Here is a 27,428-nt window from a genome sequence, read left to right as displayed (position 1 = left end):
TTATGGGCCTCCCAGCAAACCATAGTGTTGGACCTCTTAGCCCCCCCCCCCATTCAAAGAAATGAAATTTAAAACATAGTTCTCTAAGTTTGTGGAGCTCTTCGGCAAATGCCTAGGGGTACCATTTATTAAGGCGGATCTGTGTAGGATCTGTTATTTGCCTGAGAATTATTTTCAGGGCAAATTAACTTTTATCATTTGCTGGACTAGCGAATTGTACTAAAATCGTTCGCAAAACATTTGCGATTGAATGCGCGGCAAAGGTGATATAAAATACTTCTGCATGTTTTAGGTAAATACATAACAGAAAGAAGAAAAACTGTATGAAGTAGTCCATGGTCTAAATTTGACATCTTCCTGATGATGACTATCTTTACTGAACAATTGATGTTTCTGAGACCTTGCAAGTTTTCTACTATTTATCTTACAATCTCACGAAACGTTACTGAAATTGAACCTACGAAATATTTAGCAATGAATTTTAAGTTAAATTTTTATAGCATTCTTAACACAGAGCTTTTAGATTCATATTTTAAGAATGAATATACATACCTATATATTATAATATTCTTCACTTTCTGTTCAAACTTTAATGAATTCCATGCGGTTGTTAAATTTTTGCAATAAAATAAAATGCATGTTAAATGATATTATTTAATTAAAGCAATTCTGAGCATAAATTAAACAATTCTGATCACACATTAGGCTATATTTTAATATTTCTTATATGTATATATTGCTTACATATATGTGAATTTAACAAACATTCTCTATTCGTAAAAAACAAATTTAAAATTAATTAAATTTTAAATGAAATTGAATCATTATTGCTTACTATTTATTTGCCTTTTTAGTATTACTTATGTATATTTTGAAATAATATCTAGTTTCTTTTTGATTTATTTGCCTAATTCGTGTCGGGGAAGTTTTTTGTGGGCAAGAGTTTCTAAATTACTTTGGTGTTCTAAAAAATTTGGTTTTCAACTCTTAATTGACTTCATTTTTAATTCTAGTCTTTACTAGCTAATTTCTCTAAATTCCACTTGTTTAAATTTCTTTTTAGCAATTCACAACATTTGGTTTTGCTTTTGGTTTTGAATTTTCCTTTTGCCTACATGGATGACAAAACACGAATTGATTGATTGAAGAGTTAGGTTTGGAGGCTGCCTGCTCAACAATTATTCACTTATGCATTTTTATAAATTTTTAGAACAAAAAAATTTATTGGAATTATATATTTATTCATAGATATTTTATACTTGCACTTGATTTAAGTATGCTCTCAGAATTTAAATGATATTGTAGATTAGTTCGTAGCAATAATTAATCATTTATTTGTAATTTAATTTAAAATTGAATTAACTTTAAATTTGCTTTTTATGAATAGAGAATGTTTGTTAAATTCAAATTTTTGAAACAATTTTGCTTACATATATTTATATATATATATACATATTGATATATTATTATAAGCAAAGTTGTAAAAACAATACAAAAAAGACCAATTTTGGTCAAATTTTTTTTTGCGCAATGTGCTGCAAAATTAAGGAAATGAGTAGAGAAATTGTAGTTAGCTCGCCAAAAAGTTACCAAAAGCTGTGGCTCTAAGAAAAATCCAACATATGCATATTCAGTAGTTTTTACAAGTTCGAATAAAAAACTATATGTTAAACATTTTCGGAAATTTTAACACAGTTTTAAAAAACTAATTAAATTGAATGAGGTGACATATTAGCCTACACGTGAAATAAATTATAAAACACAGTAAAATACTAATCGATGGAACAAGTTAAAGGCAAAAAATAAAACACAGTAAAAAACCAATCGATGGAACAAGTAAAAAATATATTAAAAATTAAAAAGCGGAAAATGGTAAATTAGCTCAATTCGAGGTCCACTCTGGCTTTTCAAGGGAAATTTTCTGAGTGAACATCGAACCAAGCTAACTCCATTATGCGTTTCGCCGAAACAGACAACTGAAACTTTGCGTTACAAAATTTTTAATTAATTAAATAATCTGTCCTAAAATTTTTTTTTTAGTCTCAATTCTCTGTTCCAATTTCCCTACACGTCCGCATAAATTAACACATTAAGGTGTAAAAAATGTAGATGCAATTCCGATGTACAGCAATAATAAAAATAAAAATAAAAATAAATAGCGGTATGCTATTAGTCAAAATATACAATAACGTACGGGCTGGACCTGCAAGCTTAAAGAATTAAAACTTTATAAATGAATCTGAAATTAAATTTAAGGGAATGAGGAAAAAATAAAACAACCAACAGCGTGGGTCTTCCTAAGACCATGAAAAATTTTTTTTAAAGAAATATTAAAAAAACAGACCTGAGGCAATGCTGTCTTCTCTTGCGTGAAGGAAAACAAAAAGGGGTTGTAATTCCCCTCCGCGCTTTTCATCGCTCTCCAACTTGTCGTGTGACGTAGGAAGGGGAAAACAAGGTCACTGGGCAATACCCAATGTCAAAAGACTGTCCGTTGGCGGTAACCCGCCTAAAGCCAAAGGGGGGGAAAAGACGTGGAAAAAGTTCAAAATGGCGTCTGTCAAGTAGTTTTTAAAAAGGTGGACTGGTGCAAAAGTGAAAATGGCTAATTCAGCTAAAAATTACTTAACATGGCCACAAAAGTAAGAGAAAAATGGAAAAAATAGTCATTTGTTAATGAAAGTCGTAATTATTCAGGCAAGAGGCCGATCAAGCTTCACGAAACGAAAAGGCCCGTTTGTTAATAATAGTAGTAGAATTGGCCATCAAAGTAATTTAAAACTATTTAAACAATAGTAATAAAAGTATTGCGCCAAATTTTTTGGAGGAAAGAAAACGTAGTGACAAGAATTATCATTACATTTATACATTAGATTCTCAGAATCAGCCATCCACTTTATACCGTCGCAATTGGGCTTTAAGTATAAAATATCATTATCTAACTCAAAAAATCTAAAAATTGGTAAGGCTAATGCCAGCTTTTTTTAAGGTATTTTTAATTACTTTTTGAGGAATGAGGTTATTTTTCAAGATTGTCACGAAGTATAGTATTTCTTCTTGAAGGTGTTTCGCTGTATTGCAGATTCTTTTAATTCTAAGTAGCTGTGAATAGATTGTGTTGAGGATGACTCTTTTGGATATATTTGAATTCCAGTTGGTTAATTTTAGTGTTGAAAAATTGAATTCTCTTCTTTTGTCGTAAACTTTTAATAAATTGTAATCAATAATATGTAAATCAAGGTAGACTACATTATGTTGCACCGTATTTGTATTATTTAGTTTTAAGCATGAAGGATAGATATTAGTATTTCTATTTTGTTGAAGTTGTTAAAGGCAATGACATCATCAATATATCGATAGATGTGTTAGTAAAATTTATGTTCTTCCTTACTGAGTGAACGTATAAAGGTCAATTCTTTTGTAAAATGGAATAAATCACAGACAGAACTTGAAAAATTACCTCCCATTGAAATTCCCTGTATTTGTTAAATTAAATAAAATTATTGAAAAGTACGCTTGAGAGAAAAAGTTGCCATTTTTCGGTATTTATTATTGCAGGAAGAGCAAGTAAACTTTTATGAATTTCTTCAAGTGGTAAGGTAGTATAGAGGTTTTCAAAGTCATAGGATTGGATATGTTCTATTTTAAGTGTATTTACAGTTTTTAGAACTTGTTCGTTACTTGAAATCATCCAGTTGCAATGCAGTCCTTAAAATCATAGTTATTAATGAGGTCACGTATTAGGCGTAGTTTTTGTGCAAATAGATAATCTATTTCTTTTAGATAACTTTTGGTACTATTGGCAATGAACCTGAATTTGATCGGAGACTTATGAAATTTTGCTAGTGCATAGAGATTTGACAACCTGTTATTATATTTCCGGGGATGTATTTTAAGTCTTTTATGTAGTGCATTAAATTTATTGAGAAGAATCTTATTGCTGGTAGTAATCTTTTGGTAGGTGCAAATGTTATTCAATTCATTATGCAGAAGGTCGAAGTAAAACAATTTTTCAAATAACACTAAAATTGTTGCTAGCTTTGTCAATCTTCGTGATGATAAAGTTATCTTGCAGTGTTTGCATAAGATTTTCTAGATGCTTTTTACTTTGCAAAGAATTGAAATTAGGCGACTTGAAAAGCAAAAGATGAAATTTAATTAGTGCAGCTTTCCATTAAAAAAAAGTAGTAGTATGTAAATTGGATCTATTACTAGCTAAAATGATAAATTTATCAAGATCATTATTGAAATGTTTGAGGCAAAAGTGCTTATTAATACTGAAAGTAGGACGAAATTTGGTGCCAGGTTGCATAAGGGCTCGCAATTCTAGGCTCGCATTGAGATCTCTAGTAACAACATGTTGGTGAAAAGGATCTACATATTTATTGTAAATAGGAAGTTGGCAATTACATATGCTATATTCTTGAATAACGTGGTGGTTGATAACTCGTTGACCTAATGTCTTTTCAAATTTAAAACAGGGCTTAATTTGAAGTTGTTGTTCAGGCAGCAAGTAATGATATTTTTTAAACATGCTTGGAATTTTTAACTGATCGTAAGAGGGGTGCTTGAACTGTACGGTACAAAAAAGTTTTTTGTGAAAAAAATTACTTTTCTTTAGTTTAAAATTGCAAAAGTCTATTATCATATCTTTAACTATTTGGAAACATTGAGATTGTTGATCAATTATTTTAATAAGAATCCATAAGGTAGTATTCTCAAAGGTACGCAGAAGTTTTATGGCATTTTTAGCGAATTTTTTATGTTCAAGGTAGGAATCAAGATTTTTAACAATTAATTTCAGATCTTGTGTTGAAAAAATTTTTTTGTTTTTACAATCACCTCCTCTTGATCCTCTGGTAGTAATATTGCTAAAAAATCTTAATTGTCCATATATAGAGGCTTCTGATTATATAGAGACTTCTGATTGTCTATTGGTGGTATTACTTAGATAGGTATTTAGTCCGTAAGGATAAAGTGACCTTTTTTGAACTATGTAAATGGACTCCTTAAACAGTCTTAAGTTGGTGTTCGGTACATATTATATGGATAACAGGGAAAAGAAAACTGCAATAAAAATAATGGTCTATATTTCGACCACCAAGTAAGAAAGGTGGGCAGGAAGAATAAAAAACACAAAATTTTATTTAATCACAGCATATGAATGTGCATTTCTTTTGCGTCATTCGCACATTCAAAGCGTGTTATATCTTGTTCAACAATAGCGCGAATGGTTTCTCGATCAATTGCAGTAACATTTCGTTTTATGCTTGCTTTCAGTTGAGACACAGTTCGTGTGCATTTTCCCTAGACACTTATCTTTTAGGAATTCTCAAAGCCGGAAATCAGCGGGATTTAAGTCTGGAGAACGAGGACTCGAATCCTCGCAATCGGAAAACTTCTCGAAATCTCCCCCATCACCTCCAAACTCGGCGCGAAGCTGTGCTTTTACTGGTCCAGCAAGGTTAGGTGTTGCACCATTTTGCATGAAGATAGTAACTCTAAATATTCTCATTCTTGTAATGCAGGAATGGCTTGCTGCTGAAGAAGTTCGTAGTAACAAGCACCGGCAGTAGAAAACCTTTGGGGTGTTGAGGAGCGTCCTGTTCAAAGAAAAAGGGACAGTGAATGAAATTCGATTCGTCTGATCACGAAATGTTCCAATACCATGCATTGTCAATGATTATTCTGGCCAAAAGAAGGCTAATAATAACGAAATTAATACATTTGTCCAGATCTAGAGGATGCATTTCTTGCAAAACTACTTTGTATATTGTATGGATACCACCTTCCACTGGCTTTCAGGATTTTTCCTACTGGCGAACAAGATGAGAGAAACATCACATGACACCGCTCGAGCATATGTCGAAGAACAGTGGAAACCGGACTCTCTTTTGACCACGACGAGAGAGACTTCTTCCACAGTTTCATTAGAATTCCGCATTCTCTCTCTCTTCCTCGCAGCGCAGACAGCATTAAATATCTTCAAATTTAATGTCAATTTTTTCAAACTCTGCCTTAATATAAGTCTTTTTAATTATCCTCTCAAGCTTCGGTGTTTTCGTAGTGAAGTTGAAAAATAACTGCCATTCTAAAAAAAAAAAAACTTGATCAGTAAAGTTCGATCTTTCGTACCTAAAAGCATAATGAAAAACGATTTAACGGCATTGACATATAGTGTTTTAAAACGCCTTCAAATTTGCATAATGTCTTAGCATGAAAAGAGCAATATGTCGGTCGTAATTGCAGATATTCGTTCACCGTGTCCTATATAATACATATAACAAGTTTCAACGAAATAGGTCTACCAGAACGGACTCTAACGTAGGTCTAAATAGACTAATACTTAACGTAGGTCTAAACAGACTATTAAATAAAATTTCCTTCCGTATATAATGAATTTTTTTTTTAGAATCCGCATTATCAAGTTCGCAAATTACAAACAAACAAACGAAAAAAACAGTTTAATGAGATGCAGTTTTATATTTAGCAGAGATAAAGAGATTTTTGCTTTACAATTACATGATTTTATTTTATTTAGTTGACTTGCTATCGGGTTATTTTTCTGTTCATATTTCCACTTTCCGTCTGCATCTACCAGAATGCAAATTAGTTCAAAGCATAAATAAGAGTCAAGTTATGTGTTTAGGCACATTTTTCACTTCTCATGCTTTATTATAACCTAATTACACTACAACTTTATTCAGAATGAATAATGTTTCCATATTCAGAGGCAAGATTTTGATTTTCTTTCATTTTTCTTCCTTCCATAAACTAAAGGCAAAAAATAAAGCAAAAAACAGTTAGGTTACACAGATTTAATTATGAAATGTGATTTAATTATGAATGTGAAAAGTAAAAAGCAATTTTTAGTTATCATAATATTCTTAATTCAAATAAAATCCTTAGGCGCCCATGTATAAATCATATTAAAAGCTTAAAGACAAATTACTGATTTTTAAAGCCTTTAATTGAAACTATGCAGTTTAAAAAAAGATGGATGTTCATTCCAACAACTTTAAAATTATCTCGGATGAGTTGCTTAAAAGTCTCCAGTTTCAAAGCTATATGAACAGCTAGTTTATTACTCTGATTTACGCTTAACTGTCACGTTATTAATAGTTCTATTCACATCTATTAAGAACTTTGATTCTTATTGAATGTATATAACAGGGTTGGCCAAAATTCATGCCAGTAAGAGCCGCACATTTGAATTCAGGAATGTTCGAGAGCCACATCTAAGAGCCCCAAGTTTATATTTACATCATTATAGAAGTAGTGTAGGAGGTTTTAAACAGAAAGAAAGAAATTCCTGATAACTTTGTAAAAAGAGTCTAAACTAATTATTACTTCTTTTTGGACATATACCAAAAAGAAGTTTTTGGTGGTTATTTAATCTATACTTTAAATAACCACCCAGCATTTTAAATAAGGATTTCAGTTCGCGCTGAGTATCTGAGAACATAAGACTATCCTTAATTCAAGGAACACTTTCGGAAAATATTTTTCAACTCCCTTCTTCCTTCAAGCGCCTTTAGATCTTACGAAATCCTGCAAATCTATCATCAAATTGACAAAATATTTGAGATATCTATTCTTTACAAATCGGCTCATTGAATGATTCAAGGTTCTTATTATGTGATAAGAGAATTAATACTATGGTTTTATCAAAAGGTGGAATCCATTCTTTGGAAGATAGATTATGCAACAATCTGAAAAATTATTAACCGTTGACCTAGATAGCTAATACGAACAGAACTAAAAGTTTTGCATAGCTAAGATATGCAAAATCTGTAGTTTCGTAGTAATCGGTTTTCAGAACATTACATGTGCTTAAACAACACATTCGTTATTTGAAATTCAATAAGATTTACATACTGAGTTTACTTAATGCAAACGTTACTAAGATATACATCATTAAGTTATTTCTTAAATCATTTAGTGGAAGAAATCACCACAAAAATTTTGCTGTCACTATAAATCATCACATTACAACTTATTAATTCTTTAAACGGATGATAATGAATACATATGAAATACAAAGTGGCTGTATAAACAAATATGATGTCGTGACAAAATTTGGCAGCTGTTATACGGTGGATCGCAAACTACTGCTTGTCTACATATATGTGCGTGGGAGAAACAAAATGCGCTTAAATGTCACGCAATAACTTCGTTTTAACAAAATGCTGTATTTAACGGTATGTGATTATTATGGAATTGGAAAAAAAAACTGAAAACTAATTCCTAATAATTATCGCAATGCCAGGGACTTTTTTTAAATGACACCAAAAATTAAAATTCGGTAACTAACAGTTTAGTTGAAGTCAAAAAACATATTTATTTTAAAACAGGATTTAAACAAAATTTAATTTTCATGTACAGGATGTATTTTACATCCCTAATTATGTAGACCTTTTACTTCATAATAACGCTTTTGATCTTACTCACCTCCTTACTACTAAAGTATGTATATAAAGAATAAAATAAAAGACAGCACTGGTATTCGATGATCAAAAGGTATCACTTACACAATCCAGCGAACTACATCCTTCGAAACTGAACTGTATTCTATGTAATTCCGGCTGCCTAATGTTCAAAATGGCTTTAAAAGTATTTAATCACCCATCAGTTTTGAGACACTTGTAGGGTTTTATGTTATTTAACCAGTGTTATGATTTGAACCTTTACTTTAAATTCTTCTTTTTGTAATCCTCACCAGAATGCAAATTACTTATTGTGTACTTAAGCCGAGAGTTTGATTGTTCTGAAGTCAGAGTTTGTAGCAGCTTCGCATTGCAGTTACGTACCTCAAAGTTTCATTCTGACTTATGTATTTTAGTATTATAAAGTATTTTCAAAATTAATTATATATTATTATTAAAGTATTTTCAAAACCCCTGTTTAAAATACTCGCAGTTATTTATCTTGAGCCATCTTAAGTAATCTGTTTTGTGTGTAGTCTCAGATTACGTTACCTACGTTTGAAATTAATTTCATCTTATGTTATTTTAAATATGCGCAAGTACGAACTTCAGCTGTAGCACAAAAAGTGCCTTCTGTTGATTTAAGGAGCTAAATAAAAGTACTCATTTTGACCTCCTTACAAATTAGTCACTTGCTTCAGACTAAAAGGATAACTCGCCTCCCTGTCTAGTAGCGTCTTCAGGAGAGTGAAATTAGCTTCTAGAAATAGCAAAACCAGCACACTTGGAGCAATGTTTTTATGAAATAATAGCAATTTTAAGAAACAAAAGCACTGCTGATTAACCCTTTCCGTCACGCTACTCTTTAAAGTTGGAATTTTACTAAAAAAATTTGTAGGCCTAGGAGAGTATGCAGGTATAATTTTACAAAGATTGTACAAACCGTATCCATTTTGTGGGTGTGTCCGAAGCGAACACACTGAGTCGCACGAGCTGTGATAGGTGAGCATTACTGTGAAGCATATATTACAGTAAAATACTTTGTCTATGATTTAAAAGCAATAGAATCTGGTCTCTGTAGCAGATTTAGGTGCCTCCCCAGGAGTCCTCCAGGGTGCACCACGGGAAAGCCTGCTACTGTACAAGCCCCCCCAAAAAAAAATCGGGAAAAAAAGGAAACTCTCATTACTTCGGCAATGCTGAGGCCTCTCCGAGCCATTTAAACTATTTTAAAATTTATAAGAAAAAGAATTAAAATACTATAATATTTACAATTGATTATTGACTAGAAAAAATAATTATTAAATATATATACAAATAAAAATCAACAGAAATCAGAACTAAACAAACTACGCACGATGAAAGCAAGAGTAAAAAACGGGTCTCCTTTCGCTGAAAATCAAATAGCTAAGTGAAAACAAAGCACCGGGGTCTTCAAAACCCAAAACAGAAAAGAATAAAAACAAATATAAATAAATCTGCTCTCTCAGTCTTCCTCGTGTTCCTCGTGTTTGAAGCACGAAACCAGATTCTGTGACTCACTCCCACGTGACAGGCGCTACCAGTACAGTGTGTTCAGTCCGAACACACCATACATTGAAGGCTTCACTATATGCAATATTTCAAAGATACAAATTTAAAGTAATACAGAATAGGCAGATTAGCATACCAACAACAAAATTATATAAAGATTTTTTTCATTGATATTCTTTATATTTAAAAAAAAATTGAACCATTTCTTTAAAAAGAAATCAATGTTTTTAGAAACATAATATATCTTAACGCTAATGATTTCCTTGTGTGGTGCTGCCCTCTATTATTCATAAAAGAGATTAAAAGTAACCATTAGTGTACTTTTCGTGATATTTATCGATTATTTTCAGTGTGTAAAGAGGGAACATTTTTGGTGTGTTCACACCGACCATACTGCGCCCGAAAAGGTTAAAGGTTTACTTCGTAAGGTAGTCGCAAATGTATGACTAAAATTATTTATGTGGACATCATAAGATACGGTATATACCAGGGCTGACCATAGTGCGACTCGCGAGCTTCTCGCAGGCAATTTGTGAGGCTCTTGCATATCAAATATATGTACGAAATATGGTAAACTAAAATTATTCAGTGTCCAAAAATAAGTAATTAATTAGTTTAGACTCTTTTTACAAAGTTATCAGGAATTTCTTTCTGTTTAAAACCTCCTACACTTCTTCTATAATGATGTAAATATAAACTTGGGGCTCTTAGAAAATCTAGATGTGGCTCTCGAACATTCCTGAATTCAAATGTGCGGCTCTTACTGACATGAATTTTGGCCAACCCTGATATATACATTCAATAAGAATCAAAGTTCTTAATAGATGTGAATAGAACTATTAATAACGTGACAGTTAAGCGTAAATCAGAGTAATAAACTAGCTGTTCATATAGCTTTGAAACTGGAGACTTTTAAGCAACTCATCCGAGATAATTTTAAAGTTGTTGGAATGAACATCCATCTTTTTTTAAACTGCATAGTTTCAATTAAAGGCTCTAAAAATCAGTAATTTTTCTTTAAGCTTTTAATATGATTTATACATGGGCGCCCAAGGATTTTATTTGAATTAAGAATATTATGATAACTAAAAACTGCTTTTTACTTTTCACATTCATAATTAAATCACATTTCATAATTAAATCTGTGTAACCTAACTGTTTTTTGCTTTATTTTTTGCCTTTAATTTATGGAAGGAAGAAAAATGAAAGAAAATCAAAATCTTGCCTCTGAATATGGAAACATTATTCATTCTAAATAAAGTTGTAGTGTAATTAGGTTATAATAAAGCATGAGAAGTGAAAAATGTGCCTAAACACATAACTTGACTCTTATTTATGCTTTGAACTAATTTGCATTCTGGTAGATGCAGACGGAAAGTGGAAATATGAACAGAAAAATAACCCGATAGCAAGTCAACTAAATAGAATAAAATCATGTAATTGTAAAGAAAAAATCTCTTTATCTCTGCTAAATATAAAACTGCATCTCATTAAACTGTTTTTCGTTTGTTTGTAATCTGCGAACTTGATAATGCGGATTCTAAAAAAAATTTCATTATATACGGAAGGAAATTTTATTCTTTTGGTGTTGTGACTAATCTCACTTGACTGATAGTAACATCAGAAGAAGCCCACGAATTTTATCGTGCCGTGGAACGCAGGATTGCGTTATGCTGCTTGGGCACTTTAAAGGCCACAGTAAAGATTTGCCCAGTTTCATCCCAATTTTGGAGGAGAATTTGCGGGTCGAAGGTGCGGCTCCCAAAACCTTCCACCTTTCTTCCTTAATCCCGAAACCATTTGAAAGGACTCGCTGCGTATTTTATCCTCATGGTCGTAGAGATACTGTGGTGTAGTGGCCGAAACCGCTATGCAAACCCTGGGTTGTGACATCAGGTTGGAAAAAACGCAGCATAAAAAAATTTATTGAACGCTAAAAAAATGGCCACATACAATCCAAGAGGTAAACCTAAATCTTTTTCTTAAAATTAAACTCTATAAATTTTACGTGCGAGAGCAATACGTGGCTCTCGAGCTTGCATTTTTAACATTGCCAACAATTTAATTATTTTAATAACAACTATTTTAATAACTATTGAAAACGTATTCGGAAGCTAAATAATAACAATTTTCATCTTATGCTCACGAGACATCCTTGCCCATATTAATCTTCAGTTTCTTCTTCCTTTATGCGACCTTATCACAATACTATGCCAGTAGGGTTCAATTTGTTTTGCCTCAAGCTTTCCTTTTTACCATTGCCAGAACATTATTTCCTCCAACCCTCCTTTCTAAAATTCAAAAAATACATATACATTTATTTAGATTTATATTATTTTTGAAAAAGTTATAACGTAAAAAAACAAAAAGCAAGAAAATTTTCGTAAATCTCAAAATTTGAATAAAAGCAGATTTCTATAAACTATGAAATCCTTTCAACTTTTACATCAGAAACACTTCCTTTTACAGTATTTTGAAATTACAAGACATTTTATTTCCTTATTCTTATATACAAATTGTAATATACAATTTAGGAATATACTTTTCTTTTATTTTGATGTATTATGTAAAATGTAACATCTCATGTAGTAAATCGCAACTGATATATGTATGCGATGAAATTTTGGTGTGGGAAATAATCACAATGCTGAAGCTAATAGATAAAACAGATATGTATTCATTTCTGGTTTCTTTATTTATGTCAAAATATTATTAAGGTGAACATACATAGAGGAAATGGAACAAGAATGGCAATCATTTTTCAAAAATTACAAAGGTAACTCAAATAATAATATATATATATAAAAAAAAAGAAACACTTCTATATATCCTGTTTTACTGGGCTGACTGACGAAATTCAATTTGTGTTTTTCATGTCTCGAAAGCATTACTTAGGCTATATATTGGATTTGTGTTTAGCTTTGTTCTACCATAGGTATTTTGGCACAAAAATCGGACTTTTTCTTTAAAGACATACCAAGTTTTTTCCATATTAAATTCTACGTCTTAAATTATGCCGAAGGGACAATTTTCGAAAAAATAGCCCTAGTACTTAAAAAAAAAAAAATAGGCCTCCAAATTTTAGCTCCTGAATCTTAGTTGAATTGGTTTATACACTATTTATCATTAATTAATTAGTTTATACACTGGTTATCATTAATTAATTGGTTTATATACTAATTACCATTGATTAATTGGTTTATACACTGATTATCATTAATTAATTGTTTTATACACTGGTTATCATTAATCAATTGGTGAATTGGTTTATATACTGGTTATAATCAATTAAAAAGATCACAAAAATGGCTCAAAACATTACATGTAGAATTTAATGAAAGTGACCCACAGTATACAACACATAGGTATAAAATAACATGAAAAGAAATTACCAGACAATTATTATGTTATAGAAATTAGGATATATGTAAAATGAAAATATCGGATGTGTCAGTTTGGTATAGGAAAACTAACTTTAATATGGACTATAATTTCCCCTAGAAGTACAAAGATGTGTAAATGCTGTCAATTATGCTTGTATCAATTGTCAATTATTGTCAATTATTGTCAAATCTGCAGGAAGTGAGAGCCATTGCTCTTGCAGAGCAGTTGCAAGCTCTTGCAAGCAGTTGCATAATCTTCCCCAGAAGCACAAGGATGTGTAAATGCTGTCAATTATGTCAATTTTGGAGAAGGCGAGAGCCATTGCTTTTTCAGAGCAGTTGCAAACGTGGCAAGTGTCTGAAGAGGAAGACTGACTGCAGCTATACATCTTCTTAAAGCATTTCAAACATGATCGATATGATTCAAGGCCGATGATCGAGCTGGCTGATAAATAATTAGCCATGCGAGTCCTGTGCGATTTAGCGTTGTCATCCTACAGTGAGAAATCATCACCTATTTCCTCGGCATAAGAACGCATATAAGCATCAAGGATTTCATCTCTATAGGGCTGAGCATTCATGGTTTCACGTGGAAAGACATGGAGATCTGTGCGTCCACCCAAAGAGATACCACCTCAAAAACAGAGACTGCATCTTCAGTATGTATCTATTTCGCGGGTGTTTGATAGATGATAACCGGTTCCAGATTCTTTCCAAATCAAATAACGCCTATTTTCGCTTTGGAGGCTAAACCTGGACTCATCCGTAAAGAGAATAGCATTCCACTGATAAGCCTTCCAGTGGGCATGTTAATGTCCCCACCTCAAATACTCCCTTCTATGACGTAACGTGAGGAACACTCAGATGGCTGGTCGCTTCTCGTACAGCCTCCTTCGTGAAGCCTCCTACGCGCGGTTGACTCTTACACCAATTTTCCAGTGGCTGAAGCAAGGGAGGATCTGAGTTGAGTCGGAGACGTGGTTAAAAGAGAAAGCAGTTCTCCTTGTTTTACCCATAATCTTTTTCTTGTAATGCTATTATATAGCTCCCACTTCTCATCTCCGGAAATGAACCGCTTCACTAAGAGCTTTCTTACTTTTTTTTTCAACAAAGAATCCCATGCCAAAATTCGAGCAAGCATATTCTACTCTGTTAGAGTATTGGTACCCATGCATCTTAGCAGCTTACATATCAGATCTTCTCCAAATGATCATGCACTGTACTTTTAGGAATATTTAGACTATTTGATAGTTCCTGAACTGTATAACGTGGAATTTCTGCGATAGCTCCTTTTAATAAGTCCTTGTTTACAAGTCGATGGTTATCCAGAACGAATATCATCTTCGAAGCTGAACTTCTCGTTTAAATTTTCACGCTTAAACTTCTTTAACAGCTTTCAAATTGTGTCATCACAAACAGTACATATGTAGCACAAATTTTAGAAAAATTTGACTATCATTTTTTACTGTTTTAAAATAAAAGAACATGATATTGAACGATATTGAACTTCTCGGTTCTTCATTCTTAGCACTACATGGGAAACATTACACCACAATGAATGCCAGAATTAAGCAACGCGAGCAGAAAATACCATATTTAAATATCCGCTTCAACCAAGATCCCTCCTTATGAGTAGTAACAAAATAATTAGAAGAAAATGCTCTTTGATTTGAAAAACCGCAGAACTTTCCGGATGACCCAAAAATGCATTTTGGTTTAAATCAATCACATTAAAAATGAAAATAATAATACTTTTAAGAGCTGCATCTGCTTCTTTATTATAGTTTTTTTTAATTAATAACAGACAGATTAAATACGAAAGAATGATATCTTACTTTTTTCCGACTTGCAGCAGACTGGAATGAAAAGTGAAACAAACGCATTAAAGTACAACACAAAATCGTTTTTCGAGACCAATAGCTCTTTTGGGCTTTTAAAATCAATATGAGTTTGTATTAAGATTTTATACTAAAAATGTCCTGCTTCCAAATGGCTTTAAATGATTTACCTTTTTATTTCTACTCGGATTTGTACTATTCAGGTCTGACGTATTTTTAAAAATTATTTACGGTAAATTTTGTGATAATAATAGTTATGTTTTTTAGGTCAAACATCATATACTGGAACTGAAATCCACGCTTCAGCTTCAACAGCTTCACTAACGAGTAGTGTATCTACTACCGGTACACCCAGCAATGATCCTTTAAAAGGGTTTAAGATTGTTTGTTTGTTTAATAATATGAAATACTATAAAGAAGGCTTCACTCCAGCTATGATTGATCCTACACTGTGTACGCATGTTAATTACGAGTTTGCAATACTAGATGATATGACCTATGAACTGATGACTGGAGAGCCAGATTTGGATGTTCATGAAAATTTCTATCAGGTACGTTAAATTTTGCAATAAAATCATAGTGATTGTTTTTCTCCTGAGTGCTGTTTTCAAATGTGGGTTCTCTGAAAGATTCATTTTAGTGATGAATACTGCTTATTAAAATTTTTAACTAACATTAGACCTGTTATATCGCTTTCTTAAGTAATTTTTATCTGCTATTCTTTTTTAGTGATTTTTTTCTCATTTGTAAAACAGAGATATTCTTATTAAAAATGTTTGCAATAGTTGATAAACCCCAAAACAAATCACTGTAAATATGTTTTATGTAATTTAGACAGTAGTACATCTACATAAAGTTTGCACTAAGTTTAATTTCTTATTTCTTAAACTTCAGTATATAATCCTTATCTTTTGATAAAGGGTGTTCCAATAATAAGGCCGGTTTCTATGCACCCAACAAAACATTTTATTTTTAGTAAATATAAAATATTATTGCGTACTTACAATAGGTAAGTGTTCCGCATTAAGAATGAAAAATGTCTGGCATATGTGCTCTAAGATTTGTCCTACAGCACGTACTCTGTCGATAAAAATTCGAAAAAATTTTCTCACATATCTACGTATCGAGATGACTAATGACACGTTCTGTTTCCTCTTTAAATTCTTTTATTTTTAGCTTTTAATTTCGGATTCTTCAGGATTTGAAATAAAATTGTTATGGACAAAAGCGATATTTTCAACAACCCGAATGGATCGAGAGCGTGGTAAATTAATGCCTGCTGTTGAACCCGATTCCCTAGATTTCTTTATTAATCAGCGACTGGTTGTTAAGTGCGTTTGTATGTCAAAAGACTGCACTAAGCTTTCTAACAGTCTGTATTTAATTAATACTGTTATAATGAGTTTTCACACTCAAACTATCTGTAACTTTGTGTAGCGCTCCATATCGACTAAGCTGCAACGAAGCTTCGAAATTAACTGATAGTAATAAAATGTCCGACTTGCTAGATTAAATCAAACTCCACATTCTTCAATAGGAGTATTTGTTTGTTGAGAGTACATTGAAAATGCCTTCCATTTTCTAAACATAAAGTATTTTTGTAGGCATATTAAGTCTGGAGCTTTTGCTGGAACATCTTATATAGTGCTTGACGAAGTAATTCAACCTGTCTGACTCCTCCGTAGTATTCTTCTCTTGTAATGCTTCTTAACGGTATAGTCTCTTCTTAATGGTTTTCTAAATTTTCTAATGCTTTTGAAATAATGGTCTTTATGTTGAAAATTCACTCAGAGAAAAGAAACGAATCTGTTGTTACAAGTATATCAAATATATGAGGTGTCTGAGAATTGTGGAATTTTCCTTTGCTAGAAACTGTTCGACCAGAATAGAATTGAGTGACAGCGCATTGCCTTACAGTAAAAACTAATAATTAGATTGAGTTTTTTTTCAAGCCTCACGAGCTGAATTATCTTCAGAAACCTGTTCATTATGTCTTTATATTATATGAGATTCACTTTCCATTCTTTATGGAAAAATTTAGCGAAAATTCCCAATCAAATCAAAAATGGTTACCAACATAGCCTTTACTTGCGATTTTAGAAATCGAACATCTGGATGTGATAAATCCTCCTTATGTTTTGTCTCATAATTATCGTTGCTATGTTTCATCTACTGTTAGAGTTTATTTAAAAATATCGAGATTAATGTCTGTGATATAGATCAAATCATGAAATGAGAAATTTCGTCTATTTTTTGTTGTGCCGTCAATGCAAAAGAGGAAGGAGAGCAAATTTTCCTTTTTAGAAGTTTCTTTTTTCAAATGAATTTTAAGCCAATCGTGCAAAGAGCTACAACTACTTGGTCCATCTTCAACATATTAGGAGCCATTGCACAATCTTCTGTCACACGGATTTTCAATTTTGGCTGAATCTATACAACAAATGTTTATTTTTTTAGCTTAAACATGATTTAGTTAACAGTCGGGAATATACAAGATATCATTAGAGAAAGAAAGAAGTTAAACACTTATGCAATACTCTGTTATCTGCTAAGTATGACTCTGAAACCTATTATTTAAGTAGGAAAATTGATGACCCACTTTTAGTACTTACCCTCAATAAGCTTCCTGTCATAAACATTTTGATCATCATACTCATGTTTTTGTAGCAAGTGCTCTCTGTGATATAATGTATAGTTATGCCTAACGTCCGTTTATTATTTGAAGTATTTTAATGCACGAAATACATAATGAGAGTATGTTTTCAAATTTGCTCCTGAAAGCGATATCTTTGTTATCAATATTCAATTTTGAAAATTTCATGATAGATATGTTTTCTTAGAATTAAGTTTAAATAAAGTAGGGGCTGCTTAGAGGCTATTTATTCTCATCTATTCTGGCAACATTAACTGAATGATGACATAAACCGATGAGAAAAAAATATTCTTCAAAATAGCAACGGAATATAACTAATTTAATATAAATATAATTAGAAGCATATAAACAAGTACTTTCACTGCAATTTAGTCAAGAAAATGCCCAAGCTTTTTTATGAATTAATCATAATGCTTTTCAATGCAAACTTTCATTTACGAACTGTTTGGAAAATGACTTGACTAACGGTGTACATCTAAACTTAAATACTCGGATAACATCCCTCATTGGAAGAGAATATACTAATGTAAGATTTAAAATTAGGCAAAATAAGTAACCTTAGTTTCGCAATATTGTTATAAGGGAAATCTTTTTGTTTCTGAAGTAAAAAGAACTGTATCTGATCACTCTTAAAATTAATATTAACCAAATTGTTGCTCACGCTAAGCAATGCCTTTTCCCTGTGCTTATACAAACGGTCGAGAGTTCGGGAATTCCATAGCAACATCTGAAGATTAATCGCGATCCCATTAATTGTTTTTTCGAAAAGGCATCAGTTTACGTGATTGAAATAAATCATGTGAAAAGAAAATCGATGTGGAATCAAATTCTAGAAAAAAAAAATTAATCAGGTTTAATAAATTCAGTGGGAAAATTTAATTAAATATATATATATATATATATATATCCTTTTGTTAAACTAAACAAAAATATTATTGCGAATTGTTTCGGCATTTAATCCCATATTTATCAGAAAATAGTGCTAATTAAGTAAGTTGTGTATAATTTAAAATAACTTAATTATACCATATTAGATAATGATTAGGTAATTAGCATGATAGACATAATTAACATTTAAACCATCAAATGATAATTTATGTTATTGATGTGTTATCTACTAATATTCAACAAATTAATTTAATTTATCTTATTTTATTAATCCAAAATAGCCAGGGGAATTCAATTTATAATTGTGAAATGAAAAGAATATTGCTTCTGAAATCTCATTTTGTGTCAGGCGTAGCAACTTTTATATAGCACTTCCCCTTACGTGAGAAAACATCATTTGGTACACACAGCTTAAACACTTTGCAGCTTTGAAAAAATTGCAAAGTGATGCAATTGCCTGTCCTTTAGGCGTCAGTTAGTCGGTATCGTGAAGCTAGTATGTGCGCAGAGCACCACCCACGCATTTGAATCGTCGTAACAATACCTTTAATGTTATTTGTTTGATGTCTGATTATGCACATACATGTGGGCAAATTTATGCACGCAGGAAATGTGCATAACAGGTAAACAGCAAAGCTATCTCACGATGAATTGATTTTGCTTTTCACATGAGTTTTATGAGCTCATATTTAGTTTACTCAAGGTGTTTCATTCTGAGTGGAATTATGTCACTGATTTTTAACATATTTAAGCTATTGAATTTTGTACACACACTGTTTATTGATGACAATGTAATGTGATGAAGCGATTTGTTTCAAAATTCGATTAAGTTTTTTTGTCTTTATTTTTTTCTATCTTCGCCCATTTAACAAGCAAATTAAGTACATCAGAATTTTACTGTTTGCACCATCGGCAAAAAAACCGAAAAAATATCTCTTCAATAAAACTTGTACGAAAATTGTAACTTAAATTAGGAATATTGGCAAATTTTTGAAAATCGCTCAATTGTTTAAACTGTTTGACACTTATTATGTTTGACACTTTCAAAATTTAAACGTCTAAAAATGTATCAGAAGTGCAATTTTGGGTACTTTGGTATTGTTGCAACGAACCTGGTGTAGGTTGGAACCTGGTGTTTTTTGATGATGAAAAGAATGGTGATTTCAAATCGGAGAAAGTTACTTCTTTCATATCATACATGTTATTATGTACATATTTTAATTTTAGTTCAATATTTTTCCCTGAAAACAATTAATAAAACTACTTACAAATGGTATCTCTTGTATGAAATTATTCCAATCTACCACATTCTTACCTACCATTTGTAACTCTTCCAAAAAAAAAAAAAATCTATATTCTATGATTCTTTACTCCATCAGTATATAAATCTGACTGCTGTAGTGAATGGCAGTACGACTATTCTCGAACCAGTTGTCTCTTCGAATGCCTACGCGTTCGTTACATTTATTCACGGTGCATTTGCAAAAAAAAAAAAGGTTGTTTTCTAAACTACAATATCATCAAATGGGAATCTGAATATTCCCGCCTTTGTGGCAAAATATTATATTCCTGCAAAAAAATTTTCCCACAACTTTTTTCGTATGTAGGCAAATCTCACAAGCGCATATTTCAAAATTTAGCTGAATTCCTAAAATATCGTAATTTGCCTTACAACTAAAACTAATACAACTAAAACAGCATGATGATATTGTGCTTATTCAAACTCACAGTTATCGATATGGTTACCTGAAGAATTGTTTTGCTCATGGTTGCCACAGTTTGGCGACTTCTATCAAGGTGGTTACTAAAGTAGCAAATTTTGAAATTTTTACAGATTATAAAACAAACTTTTAGCGCTCTTTTTAAAAAAAGAATGATAAAAAGTATTAATTGAGCGATTTTCTACATATTTTTAAAAAAGGTGTAGCAGTCCAAAGCAGAAGGAAGAAAAAATGTGTTTCTCATGGAAAAATTGCTTTTGAGTTTGCCATCTTGACGACGCACTTAATGACGAAATTGGCGAAATTAGTTTTTTCATTTTACCTTCAAGTAAAATACTTTTTGTATCATTATTGTTATCAGATCCAATTTCCGAAACTGAATATGCAAAGCGATTTCTTCATTTTTTAAATGATGTCAATTTATTTTCCTTTATTTCATAATTTTTAAATAATAAATATAATATAGTATAGTATTTTAATAATCAAGCATGTGCAGTAAATGCAAAAAACCAAAGCAGTTTCGCATTATGTAATGGACGAAAATTAGTTTCTTAATATTTTATGGTGTTATTTTCTTCGTCTATAATATCTTGTGAGACTGGTTGTAAAGAAATAGAGCTAAATATAAGAATCATGGGTGAAAGCCGTGGTATATCAACAGAGACAAACACAAGCAACACGTGTCAAGCATGTGCTTCCTAGATCGACTAAAATATAAATAACATGAGTCAGGATCATGGTCAGTTGTAGCTGATGTCTTTATGTCCGAGTTACACTTATTCTTGGACACATTTAAAACGGAAATTTAGCACAGATAGTGAGAATTTTGTTAAAAAGAAGCAAAAATTTTGCAGCAACGGTTATTAAAGATGATAATGATGATGAAGACCACACTAATTATCAACATCTAGGCAATGGAAACTATAATAAATCAACAAGTAGAAACAAAAGAAAATTCAATAATATTAACGTAATATTTGAAACTTGTTTTGGAAAAATATTGTAACAGGGACGAATTGGCATGCAGAACAAATAATAAACCATATAAACGAAGGATAATAGATCGACAAAACGTATTTTCCTCTACACTGTAATGCAATTAAATTGTATTTTGGAATATGTATAATAATGGTTTAAGAAATCAACATTTAAGATGAACTGGTTTAAGACTGCCGTTATAAAAACGGACGTGAGACGCAACGTTGAGGGAATTTCACAAAGTATGTGGATCAAACGGCATTGAAGTAAAAATCGTAAAGGTCTTGTAGAGTTTCTACTAAACAATAAGAAGAGTAAAGAAACGATATGGGAGTGTCAAAAATGTCAAGTCCCTTTACATGTTAAAGTGTTTCGAAGGATACCATGCGATTGGAAAATATTAAATTTTTTGTAAGTTTTTCCAAAACGTTAATAATTTAAAATAAATATTTATTCAGACATTAAAATAAAAGAAAAATAATAATAATAATAATAAATAAAAAATAAAATAATAATAAAATTTAAAAAAAAACTTTTTTGTTTACTAATCAGTCAGTTGCGATTTTTTCTCAAACGTCTTATAAAATTAAACGAGTTGTATCTTACACATGGACTTTAAGAAGTGCACTTGACACAGCTTAGGACATTCGTCTGAATTCTTAGATGCAAATGCAGGAAGATATGCTGTTGACTATTGCAAGCAGCTTAGGAACTTAATTCATAGGTCAGTGGATTAATAGAAAATTTTTTGATATTCAAAGAATAACCGTGGACAAATATTTACCTGTAATCCTCAAATATTTCGATAATTCTCGCCTTTTCTTCACAAAAACGAATAAAACAGATATTAAGAGCCCTTAAAAATATGATGCTTTTGGCCACGTTTTTGTAATGGGTTCTTTAAGAGGCTTAATATTTTAATTGGATCATTAATCACAATTCTAGATTGCCCCTCTGCGACCTGTAAGAAGATACAATATTTAAAAAATAAAGAAATACCATAGATTAAATACTAAAAGAAGACTTATGGAAATACTAAGGTTTAATATAAGATTACCATATTTTAAGAACCAGTATCCCGGACCATGTATGTTTTTAGTTGGTTGTACCTGCTACATTGATGTATGAAATGTATATACATAATGCACATGTTTTTCGTTAATGTAATATTGTATTTTATAATCTACTTCTAACTTAATTATATCTGAATCCCAGACATTTTTTGAAATCCTGACAACATAGTAACAGCATAGTAACGCCCTGAACGTAATTATAAATCTTGACGAGCCTGGGATAATCCTAGACATATGGAGACTGGCTTAAAAGAGTATCTTAAGTTCATATTAAGTAGCACATATTTATTATTTTAAATTTATTTCATGGTGTTGTGTCGGGAACGATTTGTTGAACATCATCAATTCCGAAAGTACAGTTAAAGTACAAAATGCTAATATTATTCTTATAGAAAATGTTTTTTAAAGCTTAGCATACAGTATTAAAACTTATTGATATAAATATTTTTCAGGCAGTAAAAAAATGTCTTCTAATCACGGCTGAATTATTTTCACATTTTTTACCAATAATAAATTTAAGTGCTATTGTTTAAATTCTACCAGCTGTACTATACAGATAACAACATAACGCTACAGATAACAGCATAACGTTACAGATAACAACATAACGCTACGCCTTAAATATTCACAAAGCATTGAGGAACGTTTATAATATTTTTTTAAAGCCCATTTAAAAAATTAAATAAAAGTTTATTGACGTAATTTTTCCCCAAGTTCCTTCCCCTTTCAGGAAAACTTTCTCCGGATGCTTATTGAAAACACTATAGTGTACTTTCGATTGTTCAGGGGAAGCAAATCACGGATTACTGAAACGCATGGATAATCCAACTTTCAATTTTCATGCATATTATATGTTTATTTTTTAAAAGGTCAGCTATATTACTTTGTTTTTGAGAACTTTTAAATTTTTTCACTGCATATTTTTCAATGTTTTATCGTTGTATTCGAATACCCCTTTTGGTCGATGAAGTCAATTGCAACAGATGTCATTACTGTCTCAGGACTAGTATAATTATCAGTATCTTCTTGGCTTGTATTTATTCTTGCCTTGTATCTTCTTGGCTTGTATACTCTCTCCCTCTTCTGCTTTTGTGACGTTTGTAGCAATATTCGCATCATTCAAGCATTGAACGCCCAGCTCATTTAATCACAATAGAATCATCAAACTATTCCTCGATGTTTTCCCGATCGACATTTTCGAAGAATTTTACATGTCAATTTTTTGGCGTATAATTTTAGTTACTGCCTTTACTTCTTCACAATTAGGTAACACTCTGATTTCTCTATTAAGAACTATTTTTCTCCACTATCAATCCAGTGTTATTGGTTTTACTACCAGCCAAGCTTTTGATACTCTGTATGTGGCAACGTTTCTGTGATTAAAAATCAATTACATGTGCATTACACAAGCTTATATAACAGATAAAAAACTTATATAACACTGACAACAAAATATTCAGGGTATTGGGAAACTGCTGCATGTTTTTTGGCAGCATTTGTACTCTGAAGATGATGCATATGGCTGGCATTCTTGTTTTTATTCCGCTTTTGCATAGTTTTTATTAGCTAATATTTTCATCGAGAATCTTTCTTGGATTTTTATATGCTCATAAAAATAACTGCGTGAATGTTTGGAATTTCCTCCCAAGTTAAGATATTTTCTTTGTGTTGACATCTATAATCGACATCCTTCTGGAACCAAATGTCGTTTCAAAGCTGAAAAAATCATTTATAATACAAATGATGCATTTAGCAGCGAAACTGATTAAGCAGACGCGTGTGGCACTACAGAGGTACTGGTTTAGGTTTCACTTGTACTTGTCGCAATTAGCAATTTGCCAAATTAAATGGTTAATTAATACCGAAGTAGCTCGATGTAATGTGAAAGACATTTAGGCCAGATTGTAAACATTTCAGATTTCAGCATCAAATGATAAACCAATCGATCACACATATGTTCCTGCCGGCTAAATGTTTGATGACAGTTTTCGAAATGCAGTCTATAAAACATTCTTTGCGAAAATTCATTGATTTTAATAATATTAGGAAGAGCACATTTAAAATATTCTTTTTGTGTAGTGCACAAAAAAAACTTATCTAGGGAACCACCTTATTTTTTAGCGAACAAGTTTGCTTGATGAAATTATATATATAAACAGTTATTTATTTATGTAAAAATTTACTTAAGTAAACACATTTTTTTGACATAAAAAAGGGTTTCAGTTAATATTCGTTCATGTTACGCAGTGAAAAATAATTTAACTAGTATGTCATTAAAAAAATATTTAAATACTCACAGTGCTTCACCAAATGAACTTTTAAAGTCATTAGAATTTTTTTTTCTTTCTTAATCAAGAAGCTGAGGAAATCTCCATAGCCCTCGCCGGGACTCGAATTCCGGACCTCCCGAATACGCGTCGAGTATGCTTCCAATTACACCCCGAGGGCCCACCAGCGGCCGAGTGGTAAAGTCGCTGAACACTGGTAGTTCGGTCCGAGGTTCGAATCCCGCGAACGGGCTGGTTGCATGGGCGTTTTCGTGGTTTTCCCCATGTGTAACGTATATACGAGCCAGTTTCCTTTAGAAGTCCTCCAAGAAGACATCCATCCCCTTAGGCAGATAGCCCCTGAGGCTTTGCCATAATCACACACACACTCCCTATTACACCACGAAGGCATGCGGTGAAGGGAGAAAATACCGTATAAACGCTTTCATTAATTTTTCGCCCTTTCATTCATTTATTTTTATAAGCTTTGATCTAATTCCCTTATGGTGTTTCACTGTTGTTACAATATTGCTCATCGATTTCTAACCTACTTCCTGGGAAGCTACCGAGTTCCAATTTTGTATATTCACCGTTGGTTAATTGCAGTGACATGTGATGAAGAGAAGTTTTTAGAATTCAATTTAGATATTTTTATTTGATGTTTAAACGCGTTTTGCACATATTTTCTTGTAACATAAAACATAAACAACATAACGAACAAGCAGAACATAAAAGAACTTCACTATTGGATCCTGGGGGTATTTATAGGATCCCTTGACAGTGTGATTTAATTTACATTGGCCAAACTAAGAGAGCCTTAAAATTTCTCGTCAAGGAACATGAGGCATATGTTAGAAAAAAGGACACACAGAAGTCTTCTGTTGCTCAACATTGTTGGTCCGAAAATCACACTTTCAATTTTTCTGCTGCCAAAATTATTCAAAAAACATCTTCCATTGGAGAACTGGCATTTCACATTCAAAAAATCTTTCTGTTCTTGTTAACGATCCTAATTGCAATTTATCTTTGCCTTTGGCCTTTAAAGAAATTATGTTTTAGTTCTGGTTTCACCAACAGATGCCGCCACTTGCTTATTCTTGTCCAGGCTTTCTTATCTTATCTAATCATTACTTCCTATCTTGTTCATTTGTGGTTTTGCAGCTGAGGATGGTGGTTCGGTAAAACCATCGAAACTAGTCCTGTGAAAATTTTGAAAATTAACGCTGATTTTTGTTGTTTGACTTCTGAATTAGTCTTAATATTTAAAATGTATATGATAATTAATGCCCGAAAAGGAGAAAAGTAATTTATCATGTAATATAATGAGAATAATAATAAATAATATAATGACAGTACCACGCTTTTATTGTTTGCGATAAGAAGTTGTAAATTAATTTTGTAAGCAGAATTATTTAATCTCTTTTTCTCATTAAAATGTATCATAAATTATTTTTCTACTTTTAGCGTATTAATTATCATATCCATTTTAAGTAAAAGCTTACAGTATAAAACATTTTTATTGTATTTTATTTATTAAATCATCTCGCTCTGGTAGCATAATAAAGAAATCTGGGTGAAAGATTTTTGGTTGCCAGAGGAAGTTAGGCAAGAAAGATGAATCTATTAAGATCTAAAATTCTCGCGTTTATATTTCGGATCTTACAAAATTTCTTCAAGTTTTTCCACCGAATTAGAGGATGGCAGTGAAGAGAATCACATTCATAGTTTACGATTTCTTAGAAAAGGAAAACAGCTAAGGTTTATTAAGCATAATAAGCTGCGTCAACAGTCAGCGAAACTCATTCCGCAAGAGTGCACCTGACAGTTAATCTTACACAAACCATTCGCTTGAGTGCAAGGTACAAGAGAATCTTTTTCAAACAGACGTAATTCATGCATTTTTGTCATCCATTCATTAGAATAAATACATGCATAATCTATTGTCTAAAAGCGACGTTTTAATATATGGTGTTCTATACTCTCTATATGATAAAGAAGGTTACCAAAGACTAAACAACGTCATCGTCGCATTACATGTATGATCAATGCATTTATATCCTTAGACAGGCTTTGTTATTGCTCCAATATGAAGTATGAGTAAATTCAAAAACCGTATAATTTTGGAAAGAATGTATCCTTTTGTAAATGTATTGTTTAGTTTCTCAAAAATGATTTTTTTATTAGAAGAAACAAGTTATTTAAAATCAGAGCTGCCACGATTATTATTTTTATCCCTTTTGTATATAATTCTGCAAAAGTAATAAAATAAAGAGTAAGTATTCTTTTAACAATAAAACTATAAATATACTTCTGTAAAAGCACAATAATTATGCCAAAGTAAATCGCCATGTAAGAAATTTGCTCTCTACTTTATGTCTCGAATGAGCAAGGACTTTTTTGTCTAGGATCATACACTGTAAGGATAAATTGCAAACATTACCATTCAAGTAGTACTATATTTCAAATATACAACATTTTAGAATTGCCTGTGTGTCCATTAGGCTTTGAAAAATAAGAAATTTATTCGAATGCAGTGTTTCTTACTTCTTGCAATAGAAAATGGTGACAAGAAAAGATAATTTAAATAAGTTCATAAGAAGCGGAAAAATAAATAAAAAATACGCAAAATAAAACTAAAACGAAATTGTCGACGAAATATGTCATTCAT

At 31.6% G+C, this 27,428-nt stretch overlaps 1 protein-coding gene across 1 annotated transcript in view; it reads left to right on the top strand.

The window, feature by feature from the left end:
• The window catches only part of LOC118186624 (chitinase-3-like protein 1), a 130,017-nt gene that overhangs the window by 24,975 nt on the left and 77,614 nt on the right, over window positions 1-27,428 (top strand). The window contains exon 2 of the mRNA XM_085825413.1: window positions 15,448-15,731. Within this exon, the coding sequence (XP_085681539.1) occupies window positions 15,448-15,731 (284 nt within the window). The remainder of the gene's footprint in view (window positions 1-15,447; window positions 15,732-27,428) is intronic.

This window comes from Stegodyphus dumicola, chromosome 10 (genome assembly GCF_044657685.1).
Source record: "Stegodyphus dumicola isolate Sdum_Otavi_A_Nest chromosome 10, ASM4465768v1".
In the NCBI taxonomy this organism is placed as follows: Eukaryota; Metazoa; Arthropoda; class Arachnida; order Araneae; family Eresidae; genus Stegodyphus; species Stegodyphus dumicola.
The sequence above is the reverse complement of the archived record's forward strand: the minus strand, read 5'-3'. Positions and strand labels throughout refer to the sequence as shown.